The sequence below is a fragment of the Pseudorasbora parva genome, chromosome 13, assembly GCF_024679245.1.
Source record: "Pseudorasbora parva isolate DD20220531a chromosome 13, ASM2467924v1, whole genome shotgun sequence".
Taxonomy (NCBI): Eukaryota; Metazoa; Chordata; class Actinopteri; order Cypriniformes; family Gobionidae; genus Pseudorasbora; species Pseudorasbora parva.
The window spans coordinates 31,865,282-31,880,891 of NC_090184.1; the positions used below are offsets into that span (position 1 = coordinate 31,865,282).

The 15,610-nt window shown below is 40.7% G+C and overlaps 1 protein-coding gene across 2 annotated transcripts; it reads right to left on the bottom strand.

The window, feature by feature from the left end:
- Positions 1-539: 539 nt before the first annotated feature.
- mknk2b (MAPK interacting serine/threonine kinase 2b) lies at positions 540-14,156 on the bottom strand. 2 transcript variants are annotated; one of them, XM_067413950.1, is made up of 14 exons: positions 14,004-14,156; positions 12,478-12,655; positions 12,082-12,172; positions 11,810-11,911; positions 11,577-11,674; positions 9,283-9,362; positions 9,094-9,167; positions 8,843-8,947; positions 8,430-8,485; positions 8,138-8,233; positions 4,512-4,706; positions 4,204-4,368; positions 4,022-4,062; positions 540-3,931 (listed from the first exon to the last, which is right to left on the bottom strand). In XM_067413950.1, exons 2-14 carry the CDS (start codon positions 12,526-12,528, stop codon positions 3,658-3,660), a joined length of 1,428 nt encoding a protein of 475 aa, XP_067270051.1. In that variant the 5' UTR covers positions 12,529-12,655; positions 14,004-14,156; the 3' UTR covers positions 540-3,657. The 2 variants fall into 2 exon arrangements, with proteins under 2 accessions (XP_067270051.1, XP_067270052.1); XM_067413951.1 differs by lacking the exon at positions 8,843-8,947.
- Positions 14,157-15,610: the final 1,454 nt, after the last annotated feature.

Consider the following 15,610-nt stretch of genomic DNA (forward strand, 5'->3'; position numbering starts at 1 on the left):
GCCTTGTCTGTGAAACCAGGCCCAAGTTACATCTATATCAGCAATGTGAATATATACTAACAAAATCATGGCACCTGATTTATTCACACTCATACTTGTGAATCTGAGGACACGTAGCAGTGTGATCCAAACTGTTGACTCACTTCCTCTGCAGGTTCATGTTCAACCCACACTTTTACAGGCTGCTCTGAGATCTCCATGGCAACTGTGGGCTGGCTAACTTTTACATTGTGTTTGCATCACTCTGTAAAGAAGCAGTCGGCCCTGGAAAGCTCAAGTGAAAATCAGCACTTCTCTTGTGGTGTTTACTTAGCAAGGTGATGCACCATGTGACTCAGATGCAGGTGACTGCGATAGCCATGATTATGTCAACAGGATCAGCCGCCTTTTCCAAGAGACTGAGCTTTATTAGAAGTGTCAATGTTTGCAATGTCAGCATGTGATGCGAGGCTCATGATTCTGTGTGAACACAAGCAGAGGTGGGATTGATAAAATTTCAACTTCACAGAAACACTGAAGCGAAGAAAACAAGAAAAGGACATTGTTCAAAGCATTTTATTGCATTTTTGTTGGTTTGTTTTGTACAAAACAATACAAAATTCTGACACAACAGTCATAAATTTAGCTTTGAGTGAACTGCAGTCAGCCACATGGTACAGTAAAGTGCTTTTTTTTTTTTTTTAAACAATACCTATGTTGTCCCATGTGAGACCCCATGTCAGATTTTCCCCCAATTATTAATTTGGACAGTTTAGATTTTGGAAATGAACAAACAGTGCTCTTAATGAGTGTTGTTGACAACACCCCAAAAACAATAGCCTTCAGAGGTCAGACTAGAGGGGTCACATTGGATAAAACAAATGATAATAAAATAATTGTGCACCTGAATATGTTTATCCCTATAGTCTTTGAGTTGGGAGTGGGGGGACGGGGGAAAGGACAACAGAAAAAAAAACGGAAAAAAAAAAAACTTCATATTACTTTACATTTGTTTATAATGGCAAATATTGGCCTGTGTTAAAACAGGAACATTGAATGAGAACTTTCTACAACCCCCCCAAAAAAATTATACTTGAGAATCCAAGTCAGATCTGTTACTACAAGGCAACCCACAGGCAACTACCATATGGGTAAAACAGTTGTGAATCTTTTGTCAAGAGGCACAGGGGCTTTAGAGGACCAGCCAAGCGCCACAGACATTTCAGAAAATACAAACCCAAACACTTGGGAAATCTGAAATATTCCAAAGCCAAGGAGAAAGACAAAATACTGAACAGAAGTGGTGGAAATAGTACTTTCCAGACCAAAGATTGCTTTAAATCTCAGCTTATGAACGTTTTTCTTTGCCATTTGTACATTGTAGCAAAAAGAAGTTTCCTGAACAAAACATGAGGAAACTGTTACACATACAATTCAAGTCTTACTATAAGACATAAAACCCCCCACAAAAATGCATCTGTAAAAAGATTCTTAAAGAAAAGACAGACAAAATCAATAAAGGTTACAATCAGTGTCATAATAATCAGCATAATGGGCCCTTCAAAACCAAGGACTGCCATTAGGTTTCTCATATCACGGAGCAATACGACAGGTGATGCTCTGAAAACATTCAACAGGATCATATGTTTGGGTGATTTGAACTCCCATTGGTGACACTAACGCTTGCAGAATTCATAAAGACTTAATCTGAATCCAGACGACTGGCTTCAAATGGTTTATGCGCCTTGGAGAGGGAATGATGGTCTGTGCTCAGCTCAACCAAGTATGCGGTGTCTTCTGAATTGGCATGGGAAAGGCTAAAACTGATCCGAGATCAGCACTCCCAGATACCACAGTGCATTCGATTTTTAGAAACGAGTGCACTTGGCAAAAATTGTTGCGTCTTACTAAAACGATCACCATCATTTCTGAGAGAAAAGGGGAGTTTAAACAACCCTGAAGTCACGTCCAAATCAAGAACAAAAACAGTAAAACGTCAGATATGTATGACTTCCTCTCTTTTTTTCCTTCCTTTCTCCCCTTTAACTCGTCACATTCACATACATTCTTCTCTTTACATCATATAAATCAACATTAATAAAGTAACAAAACTATATATATATAAAAAAAGGAAAACGTTCCACTTGAACAGCACCTGCATAAAATAAGATGGAAAATATTCTTTCAATAAAAAGTTAAACAAAGCTTAAAGTTTGAAACATCAGTGTGGCACACTCGAAATTGGAGTCAACCATTAACGTAAATATATAAAAAAATAAAATTGAAGAAAGAAAAAAAAGAAAAAAAAAAGTAAACTTTCTTAGAACAATTCACTTATACAGCTACATTTTCTTGGAAGACTTTTTTTTTGTTTAGTTTTTTTAAATCCTTTTTTTTCCTGGAATGTTTTTTCCTTTTTTTTTCCTTTTACATTTTATGTTACTTGAAAATAATCTCTCCCTCCCCTCTTAATATTTATATAGTTCGCTTTTGGTGGCATCCACAAGCTGATGGTTTGAAATTTCTGTACCATAATCATCCCCCTTGAAGTAGGGAGCAAGTTCATAGCCTCGACTCCCTGATACCGACCATCGTCATTCATCTAGTTGGAAAAACGTGTGCTTGTGCAACCACCTGGTTGCTTCCCAGCATGCACTTAATCCCAGTTGTGCTCAGAAATGTTTATATTCACCCTTATCAGTTATTGATAAGATTTGTGGTGAATTTTACAGGAAAACGTAATGTTTCCTAAACATCGGGGTTGGATGAATCTGATGCTGCAATTCCAATTTGAGTCTTGCAAAGCACAAAACCTTGCATTAAAAGTAAAATGCAGCATGTTAAATGGTTCTTTAACTCGGGGAACCAACGTCTTAAAAGCAGACTGTTGGGATAGTCTGGCTAACTAATGCAAGTCACTACTAGAAGGACACTCTGGAAGTGCATGAGAAATGAAGGAAAAAAAGCTAACCATTTCTATTGGTAAGGAGATTTTCTTCTCGGAATTAAAAGGCTGTGGGGATGGACAGCGATGCATTAAGTAAGGTGAGGCACTATTATCAGAGCTTCGCTCCACTTCCAAGATCTCTGCTAAAGTAATGCAAGTCAAAATAGCCTTCATCAGAGTTGCATAAGCACATACCAGTATCATCAGTATCTGCTGAATGGGAGGGGGATATATGCGCACGCACACACACTCACACAAACAGGAAGAACGTTCCTGAAAAACAAATGCAGTTGTATCTCTCAAAGAGAAAATTCACAGTGGATCCAGTTGTAACGTGGAAGCAGCACAGAAAAGGTTTGGGTAGAGGGCGGGGGTATTAGACCTTTGGTGTTTGAGCTGGTATATTATGCTCTACCTTTAGACACATTTCCGAATGGCTTACATAACCCAATCGCTATCCTAAACAGAGTCCAGTTCATTCGCCTTGAGCTCAAGGTCGATTCCCTAATGTCGAAAGTTGATCAAAGTGCTGTAGGAGCTCTTGCTCCAGTGCTTATGGGAATTAAATGAATTTGCAACAGGCACAAACTGAACTATGCTTTAGGAAAGGACTGAGTCCCATTCAAGTGGGCAGAAGAAACGGAGAAGGATTTGCACAAAAGATAGCGGATACTTGTTCGTTCGTCCATTTGAAATTGGAAAACTGTTCACGGGGAGCCCAGCTCAACTGATCAAGCACAGTCTCCCACAATGACCAGTGGTGCCAGGAGCTGCCTGAGCTCGGAGGCAGAGACGGGCGCTCCTTTCAGCAGGCTACTCCTCTGTCTGCGCTTAGCCAGTTTGGAGTTGGAGGGAGGGGAGAGGCGCATGGATGTGGCGCTGGCTGTGATGACCTGAGGGGAGTCCTGCTGTTGTTGATCTTCCAGGTCGTCTTGTGCGGCCAATTGCCGGTTCATAGCAACAGCTTTGCCCGCAAAGAAAGTCAGATCCTTAGCGTTGCTATTTCTGGGAAAGTAGAAGGAAGGACAAGGTTAGCCGGATGCTACGAGCTGCATATACTTGGGGGGAAAAAAAGCTTGTACCAACTCAACTCACCTTTGCGGCAGGATAGAGGAGGGGGAATAGTCAAAGGCACCCTGGAGAAAAAATAAGGATGTCAGTTTAATAAAAATAAATAAACAATCATCACGAAGATATGCTCTTAAAGTTACTAGAAATGCATTTTTACAGAACTGTAGTGAAGACAAAAAACACCACAAAAAAATCCAGTTCCTTACCCCTTGTACCCAGGGGTGCTGGAGAACCTGAGCAGCGCTGAGACGTTTCTTGGCGTCCCGCACAAGCAGTTTGGAAATGAGGTCTTTGGCGCTGGAGGAAATATGAGCCCACTCTTTCTCTGGAAACTCATACTTGCCCTCCTGAATGCTTTCAAATAAGGTGTTCTGGGAGAATAGAAGAAAAAATAAAAAAAATGAGGGTAGTCTTACTATTATTACATTCAGCAGCACATGAATATAATACTTTTGATGCAGGTCTACAACAGTGTGCAGTGGCTGGCGTGACTAGATGAGGGCGAGATTTGTACCTGGCACACTTGACAAGGTTCTCCGTTCTCCCATCCACAGTCACTTCCACAGTGGCCGATGAAGGGAGGGTAACCGCTAAGCATGATGTAGAGGATGACGCCCAGGCTCCACAGGTCACAGCGCTTATCGTAGATTGTGGCCTCCTCGTTGAAGGCTTCCACAACTTCTGGCGCCATGTACTCAGCAGATCCACACTAAGGCGAGAGAGAAAAAGAAGGAGGGGTGAGAAGGTAATCAACTGCCACCAGGGATGAAGCAACAACAACAATAAAAAAAAAAACAGAACTAACAGCCACATTGAGAACAAAAGAGGATGTGTTTGTTTTGTACAACTGAATTTCAGCGCGTTTCACCCCCATCAACATCATTGGTCTCATTCGTGCATTCAGCTGACAAATGTCATGTGTTCTGTGGGACCCCGAAGCATGTCTGAGACCGACAGCATGAGAGTCACATGATAAACAGCAGGCCAAGCTGGTGGGGACAGATTAACTAGTTAAATTATAAAGGATTAACCTCCGGTTCTTGCTCACGAAACATTTCTGCTGCAGTCCAGATGGAAAATGCGATGTTGGCATACAGCATCTTAAACGAAGTAACCGCAGTAACGATTGTTATGTCACAGGTGGAGGCGGGGTAGTGAGTCATGGAGTGTTTTGAGGGCTCAGCTGCATGCACAGACTGCTTTGTTGGTTTGGGCCACGGCCGCCTCTGCCTGAAACTAGGTCACGCGTTGGGACACGAAAAGAGGATTGGGTGTCCCAGAAAACCCACAAACTGTGCTTTATTACATAACATCAACAGCATATAGACCCACACCTATTTGATGTAAAAGGATAAAACCTCTATGGAGACACAGTTCAGTAGTTCAGCAGGACAAAGATTTCTGGAAGGATCTGCAGAGCTGAGTTTCTTTTAGTTTCTCACTGGGCTGGGCCAGCCTGCTGCATTAAGAACCTCTTATTATGCAATGCCGACTGAGGTCAGAGTTACAAAATAACTAGCTTTAGCAAAAAACACAAATCCCAGACCTTCCCAGAATTCGTACACTGCAGTTCCAAGCCATCTATTAAGGACAATATCTGAACCCTACATGATGTAGATGTAATTTATTCTTGGTTGTCATTATATATAAAATGCTAAATATTATACTCTCACAAATACATTCGTATGTTCAAAAGTGGGCGTAAAAAGCGAACAATGCAGCAAATCCACCAACAGGTATGGCAAACCCCCCTCTGGATGTTTACACAGATGTTCAAGTGCAACATGGTCATGTTTTGGTTTGGAAGTCTGAGGTTAAAGGAAGCGGTCGGTCTGCTCTGCTAGTCTCTTTTGTTATCCTCAACCCAGCTGCCGTCGTTGCTCCGCCTTCTTGCACTTATGTAATGCTATTTCGCAGTGCAGGAATCCGAGTGCAGACAAAAGCTTCCACTGTTGCACCCAACCCCCCTCGACACGGCTGTTTTTGCTCACCGCCTCTCAACACCCTCACATTCAAGTGAACACTTCACAACCACCCCCATTCTTGAACAAAAAGACTTGCACAAAGCACGACTAACCTAGAGCAGCCCAGCTGATAGCAAAAACATTGCTACAGAATGATGAAACTAGTCAGTTGGCCAACTGTACCAGAGATCTACAATCCAAGTAACCTGTAAATAGCAAACGAGGGCTCTTGTTTTGCAGCAGTTCCCATGCGTCATGTACAAATCGAAGCATATTCCTCTGGCTCACTCGTCCGCCTATCTCTGAGTCTTTGAGATAAGAGCGAGGGAGGGGGTTTGACTGATAACGACGCAGCAGATTTTCACTTTCAAGACAAACTTCAGCTGTAAGACTAGCAAAGCATTGCATCAGTCACTTTAGGCCGGGCAATGTAGCTAACTAGCTTCTAACAAGTGCTGAATTAGTATGGGTATTTCCAAGGAAGGACAAACTGGCTTGAGCAGTCGTGTTGTCAGTTCAGGTGTTTTTGTGGTTGGCGGAGAAGCATGCATCACTTGTGTGAGCGCATCACCTATACATGCAGATATGAATTTCCCCTGTGGTTATAGGTTAACAGTATATGCAGAGCAAAAGCATAAAGAGAAAGTACTTTTTACATGGTTTAGGCAGGAAGGTGCATGCACTTCTCAGAAATCATGACAGACTTAAAGCTTTGGTTACATCAAACTACACACACAAGAAGCCTGCGGTAACAAAAAAATAAAACGGGCAAAGGAATCTCATAAAAAGCAAAGCAATCTAGTGACAAACAGAGTTAACTAGTTAGCGGTGAAAACAAAAACAAAAAACCTGATAAAGATCCCTGGGATCCTGTCCAAGAAAAACATGTTGAGTGCATGACCAGAGAGAGTGCACTAGAAGCTCCTCCCCCTTTCATCCTCCCCCTCACCAAACCAATCACAGACCAGTTGCTAGGTGTGGGGTGTAACACAGATTGAAAGGCTCATGCTCAGACAGGCTTGAGGAAATGTCCACAGAGACAAAAACAAAAGAGAAATGGAGTCGAAAATGTGCTGAAGGGAGAAGGTATGACAGGAAATTGGTGCACAGAGGCCAGAAATGTTTGTTTGGGTTGAATTCTTGTCCTCCACAAGTACCATGGGGGTTGTAATTAGAAACATCTAAAAAATGGCTCAAAGTTTTAAAATAACAAAATAACTTTCTGATCAACATTTCATCCCTTCCCGGCGAAGTTAGTAGCATTTCTTTGTATTTCTTTCATGTAGAGATTTTTTTTATTCTTGGCCATTTTCATATCATTTGATTCTCACTGCACAAAGTTAGAACAGTTAAAGGGATAGTTCATTTATTTTTCTGTGAGCCATCCTTTTAAATACATACAATGTACTAAAAACCAAACCCTCTCCCCTATGGCAGAATCATACGACACTATTGGCTATTCAGCAAGCAAAGAGCATAAAAGACAAACCCCATATTGTTTACTTACTAGATACACTAGAACCTTTCACCCGTTAACCATTCAGTCCACAAATAGTCGTTTCAACAAGCTGTTGGACCCATGCTGAGGATTTCTCACTGTCCACCCCCGCAATATCACCTGTTCTAAGCAGTCTCACCCCAGTCATTCAAAGCTATGTTGAAGCTAAGTTGAAGACAGATCTTTGTTTACACACACACCGCAGAGATAAACGCTTTGAGTCATGCACTCAGTTTCACATATTTGGGAAGAAACCATAATGGTTATAATTTGAGATAGTACCTTTGTAAGCCATCTTATCCACAAGTTGATAACTACAGTGATGTAGATAAACCAAGAATGGCCTCAATATAGCAGCTCCACTATCTCACAACAAAATTTGGCCTCTTTAAAAGTTCCATTCTGGTCATAAAACCCTTCCCTGACCTCAGTACTGTTTTCAGAATGATTAAACGAGCCAATCAGAATGAGCTACGTTAATGACACCACCCTAAGTCAACCAATGGCATTAAAGCAGGTCCCCTGATAAGAAACGACAATGACAATGTGTTAATCTTATCCATATATTCGAAACATCAGGGAGGAGGCTTTTAACGGTTTATCAGCTGTTTGTTTCTCAATGAAATGCTACATTTGGTTTGGATGAATCCATTTTCACAGGGTCACAAAGACACTTACTGGAGTGAGGAGCTCTGGAGTGGAGATGGGTGAACTGTCACTGTTGAGTTTAATCCCGCTGCCCAGATCGAAATCGCAAATCTTCACAGGCGAAATCTGCAAGAAATACGCGAGCAGGAAATCAGATCAAAACTTCTGTTAAGAAACGACTATTGACAGGCATGACAGAGTTTACAGTCTGCCCGGAAACCTCGAATCTGATCAAAATCACCTGATCAAACTTTCTAAACCACAAAAGCAAAGTGTAGGTTGAATTTCTGACTAGCCAAACATCCTGTCGTAAAAGACTCACCCTGTGCTCGTGTTCACACAAGATGTTTTCAGGCTTCAGGTCTCTGTGGGCCATGCCTACAAGAGCACACACACAAGTCATGTGTTAGTTGTGTGGTATTCAGGCTAAGTGAGGATTGTCAATGGGGGCAAAGATAGGCAAATGTTTCCAACACAGCTTGTTGCTAAGTGCTACTAAAATTACCTTAGCATCCCCTCACCCAACAGTACTGACAGGAATAAAACCTTTCAGCCCACAACCTAGAAGTCCAGTGCGCATCCCTCAAGCTAGCGTTGAAATATGATCAAGTTACAACTCGATACGATTTCCAACAACCCCCATAACCTCCCTTTTCCCACCCCTCACGTGTAACACCATAGTCTCATCTCCCCTTTCCCGGCCTAAACAACCCCTCCTCATCGGTGTTCTCGTACCTTTATTGTGAAGGAAGTCCAGCGCACTCGCAATGTCCTGCACCACAATGCTGGCTTCCTGCTCGCTAAAGTATCTCCTCTTGTGAATGTGGGCCAAGACGGAGCCTAAAAAACCCCACATTGTTACGCATCAACACCAGTGCATGCGATCTTTACATTTAAATTAAATTACTCAGGGCTGGTCTTTGGGCCCAGGGGAGGCTGGGTAATGTTTCTCAAGAGTAACATAACACCACAGAAAACACGCATACCTCCTCTAAGCTTCTCAAACACAAGGTAAAACTTGTCCTCCTCTTCAAAAAACTCCACTAGCTCCAGAATATTTCTGTTGGGTGGACAAAAGGCAACGTCTTAAAATAAAACAACATGATTGACAAATCACAGACCATTAAAATGCACTATATTTACAGATAAAGATACTAAATAAATGAATGGGTTACCTGTGGCCCTGACACTGGTACAGCATTTCCACTTCTCTGAAAACACGACTCCGGCTGTGTCCTGGCCTTTTCTCAATGATCTGAGGTGAAAAAAAAAAAAAATGCAGGTTAGGATCAAAGCAACACCCTGAGGTGACAACCGCCCCTTAAGCTAAGTGACCATTTGGTTATAAATTACTTTCTTATAATAAACCGACCTGTTTAAATTTACTTTTAAGCAATAGGTCACCTAAAAATAGAATGTTGTTCTAAACCTGCATGACTGATATATTTCTAAGGCTTTGGTAATCATGCACATGTGCATAACTCTTACATGTGTGTTGCTTGCATATAACAACGTTTTTAGTTTAAAAGTGAAATTACAAAAGTGGACAAAAATGGCCTAAACATTCCACAAACAATTGTGTTACAAGGATATCATACACGTTTTTTTTTTTCTCCCTTGGGTGAACCATCCCTTTAAGATAGAAACCAAGTACTCGCAACTCTAAATATATCTTCTTTTTTTTTTTAAAAGCGACAATGACTCACTCAACCCCCCTGAGACCAACAAAATTACAAGCAAAAGTTACTGTTGACACTGAAATCACATCCTCCCCCATGCGAGGCCTCTCTGTTTTCCTGATTGTGTGCAGCTCTTCCCGCTCTGGATTAGCAGGGCTATTGAGAGCGTGCAGGCGGGCACATAATGCATATCAGGGTTAAGAATGAGGCCTGCGGGCCAGCACATTCCCAAAAACCTCAGCGCTGCTGCCACACGGCTGAGTCAGCAATCAGTCTTCTCAAAAGCCGCAAAAAAAAATTATAGGGTAAAATAAATTCTTGACCTGAGGGATGTGGTGACAAATTTCACCTAGTTGCGAAAGTCTAAACATGTTATTTGCTGAACAGAAAGGTCTTCACAATGTGCTGGCAAATACATCATATACACAATACAGTGGGAGTGAAAGCACACATAAATCTCTGTGTTATAGTAGGTAGGGACCCTATAGAGTCTGACTGCTGTCTGTAAATCAAACCACACTTGTAAACACACTGCACAGGCCCAGCTGAGGCGGCTACAGGGGTTGTTTTCATTCAGCCTTTCCTTTTGTTCAAACTAGGACGCCACTCTCAAACCCCCACCCAAACTACGCAAAGTGGGGGTTGGCAGGACATCTGGTGAGAGTTGTCTGAAACCCATCCCAGCATAAACTGACCTAATGCTTGTAATGATCCATTATCCTCAGGGACTGAATCACATCACTAATAATCATGTGGCTAGCTATATTGAAAGAAAACATGTTATGAAATCTAGGAGGATCATTTTAAGTGTGACAAAAGTAACAAATCAACCATATTTTTTATTAAAGAGATACTGTAAAAAAGCAAATGCTTAGTTGTTTTTTTAAACTTGAACTTCCTCAAATCAAAAAGTGAGAACAAGACCAATTTCTGGCACTCAACGTACATTCCTAATATGCTTTTGTTCTAGATTCCGCAATGTGCGAGCGAGACACAAAAAGTAAGTAAACACTTCAAGGATTTAACTCCACCCTAGCCCCCCCTTTCTCTTGAGGTTTATGTTTCGGCAGACTTGCCAGTACAAAATGTTCCCGCCGTGATACAATCTCCCAACCAATGAGAGCAATGAATGTTAAGAGCACATGACCTCTCCACATCTCCGATTGGCTGGCCTTCTATCCGGTCTAACAAAAACAAATGATGTCTTTCCGCTAAGCCTGCTCTGTAAAACTACAATAACATAACTGAGGGACTGGTTGTTCAAACATCCGTGTTTGTGAACATTACTCCTTTAAGAGAAAACCCGAGACATCCACTACTCTACAATTCAGTTTGCAAAGTAAATAGGATAAAAAATAAATAAAAAAAGGTACATAATGACTTCTGTAATATTACTATTTTCAAACACAAGTGCGAATTTCATAAGCATGGCCTGACAGTGACCTTAGCTCCACCACAGCTTGAAGGAATCTAGCATCCCCTCACCAATCACATGCAACAATGCCAGTCAGCATAAAACAACGAGTCACGTATGCTTGCCAAAGAGGGAAATATCATTCCCGTTACCCGTTTGATTCAATTTCCAAGAGACGGCTTCAAAGGGAAAGTCCTTTCTAACAATAGCCCGCGAATGGCATATCTTCTGCACAGATGCTGCACATGGAATATCGGATCATTTACAACACACACATGCTATTTTAAGTTACACTACCCAAAGATGTGCCTGGACTGTCTAAACTCAGGTTAGTTACATCCAATTTAACCACATTAACTATAAAAAAAAATCTTACCTTCACAGCATATTCTTTGTGCGTGATTTGGCTGATGCAAGTCTCGACCCTGGCATAGGCCCCTTCACCCAGAACCTCATCTTGCAGTTTATATACATCTGAAATCAAAACAAAAGTTCCATTAATTAACTACTGAACCCATTTGGGCACGTCAAACTGTAAAGTATACTTGAAATTATAACTCCTTAGCCATGTAAAAATAGAAAACGTCGCCCCATCTGATATGCACTGACCCTCAAATCGCCCTGAGAAGCTGTCTGTTGCACGGCATCTCTTTTTCTTTTTGTTTCTCTTTTTGGCATCGGGGATGTCGATGGGCTGGCTGGATGGCATGTCTGCATGTCACAATAGAAAGAAAGTTCAAATTAAAAACCTGATACACTGTTGTTAGAAATGAAAACCCACACAAAGTGGCTTGATTATACTAAGAAAAAATAAGCAGATGTTTTTTTTAACCATATCTTTAGAAGTAAAATATCATTGGTGTAAACAATAACAAATTTACCAGGCCGGGCGGAACAATCAAAATTGAAGGCAGATTCAAGGAGATGGGATCCTGTTTTGGAAAATTCCTCAGATTCAAAGGGATTTTGGCCCTGAATATACATATATAAAAAAAGGAAATTATTCACAATCTTAAAAGTTCATCCTTGTTGCACACTTATTAAATGCCCCGAAGATGCTTATTATCAAAGTTCAAATGATAACTAAGAACTTCCTAGAATTCAGTTTAATGTTTAAACAGTCTTCCATGATCTCTAAAACCCTGGCCTAAGCAAAGATATGGGGGTTGAAAAAACAAAAACATTTGTGCCGATTATGTGATACATTGCCTAATGCCAAAACAATAAAACATTTATTAAGACCGCAGCAGTAGGGACTAGCAGGATCACACTCTCACCTTAAAAGAGCGATGAAATCCGGTAACTTCTGTGATTTTGTTCTGCACCATTTTGTCTTGATTTTTGTGACTTTGTTTGTACTGGTGAACGGCGGCAACAACGGTGGTCTTAGCTTTGGTGATCAAATTCACTCAGCTAATCCAATGTCTTGGAACCGTGGTGCTTTTAACGGGAAATCTGAGAAGAAGAGAAAAACAATGCTTTTAAAATTTAATTACGGTACATAGAAAACACTAATTTAATAAAACTAGTGTCAACAACCAAATGCATATACAAAGGGATATTTTGTTTATTACTCATGACATTGCAAATTACTATTTTTGAAATGCAACTTTCTTCTGCATAACAGCTCCATCTCATGACAAACAAGAGTAAAATATGGCACAGACAAAAAGCCTGCAGAATCACGGTCAAAGTGGTCCAAACAACTCATGCTATATTAGCTATATAGTGTTCTTTATAGCTTTGTGGGATAACAGAACAAAACCCATGTTGTTATTTACTATTGGTCTTCACTTCCAGTGAGGTAATCATTGAATCAGAGTTAAACTAGTAAACGAATCAGTAAGTGCTGCGCCCCCAAAAAACATCGTCAGTCTAACTAGATCGAATAAATCTGTAGCACTAATTATCTCGATGATCTACTTATGCTTACGGTGCTTCTAGGAGACGCAGCCCTGCTTGGTGTTATGCATTGGATCACTAAAGTAGATTGAGATTCAACAGATTCGATTCAAATGATTCGTTCGGCAACAAATCGTACATCGCTACTTCGCACGCTTATTTTCTACGGTTCTTCACAGTCACTATCGTAATAATCCAGATTCAGATTTGGAATTAAAAAAGTAGTCGTGTGGACTACTTTTATGCTGATTTTGGGTTGTATTTGCGTGACATTTTCAGTCACCCAACATTCATGTGACTGCAAATACGTTCTTCAAAATGTCAAATTGTGTGTCAGCAGAGGTAAATTCATACTGGTTAGTAATGACATGAGCTTTCGTTCGCTTTATGTGAAACTCATTTTTAAGTTAACTCACCATTTAAAGAGTCACTGCAACAGACAAAATACGACTGCACGCGCAGTAATGGCAAGTCACGTCACAAGAAAGGACCTGCATTTACATGCCTCGGAGACTCAGTGCCAAGAATAACTCCGGTAGAAAAGCTCGCTATTTCCGTCCGTTATCCACTCCAACGACATACGCTATTTTCTTTACGTGACTAATCACATGCACTCGTGATGTTAACGAATCACCGTGATGATCACAAAACATGATATAATTCATCATACAACGAAGAGCCCATCAACATTTGGAATCAGCGTGAAGAAACACAAACCTCAGAAAAGGCAATTGACAGCACAATAATGAAGTCTAATTTCTAGAGTTGTCCAGATCTGCCAACAATAAACCAAATCAGACCGTTGCGCCGCATCTTTTTAAACCAAATCTTGGAGTTTTTTGTTTAGTCCGCTCATTTACCAAACCCGAAATTCTCAGCTGAATATAAACCTCGTCCTTACCCCGTTGTTGTCTTTAAAGCTCCAGGCTTGACGCCGTTGTATGAGCCTCTGCTTCGGGAGCAGCAGATGGTGGCCGTGGGAGGTAGGGACTAGTGCGTGGAAGGTACAAAAAGAAATACGGCGATCCTCGTTTTATAATCTCACGCCCCTTCCTTACCCACCTCCTTTCAGTTAGACCAACCCCCTCGGCTCTGTAAACACGTAGGCCTACTATACATACTCCCCATCAGTCGAGAGAGAGAGAGAGAGAGAGAGAGAGAGAGAGAGAGAGAGAGAGAGAGAGAGAGAGAGAGAGAGAGAGAGAGAGAGAGAGAGAGAGAGAGAGAGAGAGAGAGAGAGAGAGAGAGAGAGAGAGAGAGAGTGTGTGTCACGTGGGCTGGTGACGAATGTTATGATTATAGCCTGAGAGGCTGCAGTGCTTTAGTGTGACTTTTTTTTTCTCTCTAAAAATGAAAAGCCTTATTAAACTAACACAGGTACAGTAATACAAATCCACAAAAATTCATGAAGCCTCAAATGTCCCTAATATAAATCGTACGACGTTTACATAACTAGTCGAACATTTATTCTGCCTGATGCAATATTCTGCAACAGACATGACACATGTCCATATTAACTGTCCAAAAAAAAACCCAAATGACTAAGCATGAGTGTGTGAGCTGCTGGTAAGAACAGGCTTTCTTTAAATGAAATATTAAAGCAATATAGCTTAAGTTGATCAATTGAAATATATACAAAATTAGAGAGTCGAGGTACTTTTTAGAACTAGCCTACATTTAGTTTGTATTTATATTGTACAAATAAGTTTGTTTCTTACTCAGATTAGTGATACACATAGCTACAATTGAACAGTTTCATAATAATAATAGCCTAATAAAGTTGGGATCTAATTTATAATTGCTTAATGGAGGAATTCCAAAAAATAAAAATAAAAATTAATTATCAGCCCAAACCCTTTGATCTAAATAATTATTTGTTTGATATAAGTCTATATAAATACATATTTATTTGAAGTGCCCAACTGAGATTTTAAGTAAATACTTCAATAATTCAAAAAATCTCTGATTATTTAGGAACAATAGCTACATGAGGATTTTCCACCATAGAACACAACTTTTCATACGATTTAAACACATCTTAATTGGAACGCCAACATTCCTTTCCCTTAACAGGATGGAATCTTGACATAGATTAATGGGAATGCCGGAACCCATGGGCACACATGCAGCACGTTTCACAGCCATGCTGAGTCGGAGATAGGCAGTCAGTAGTAACTGATCCACGTGCTGGTGTTCATGAAAGCTGGTTTTGATCTCTTGAATGAGCCATGTTAGACCCATGACTTGAGTCATTTTCAAATTCAATGCAGAGTACATTGTCAAAGAAATTTTTTTAGCTCACAAGGTTGTGTCCGTTATATATTATGTTCTCGAGGTTTTATTTTTTCAGGTGGTCAACTAATTCAATGCCACTTAGGGCCATTTGGGACTGAGGGACATCTTGTGACTTCTCCCCTCCCTTCTGTCTATCTTTCTAAATGCCCTCTCAATGTGTTTTGGCCTATATACTCTGCTATGAAAACAGCCCTGGTGATTACGCAAAAGTTC

Bases quoted from the DNA above. Each gene is read 5' to 3' on its own strand.
- mknk2b (XM_067413950.1), bottom strand. From the start codon at position 12,528: ATGGTGCAGAACAAAATCACAGAAGTTACCGGATTTCATCGCTCTTTT. The intron at 9,363-11,576 runs GTAAGATTTTTT...TTTTCACCTCAG, and splicing joins ACAAAGAATATGCTGTGAAG to ATCATTGAGAAAAGGCCAGG. The intron at 3,932-4,021 runs GTGAGTTGAGTT...CTACTTTCCCAG, and splicing joins TCCTCTATCCTGCCGCAAAG to AAATAGCAACGCTAAGGATC.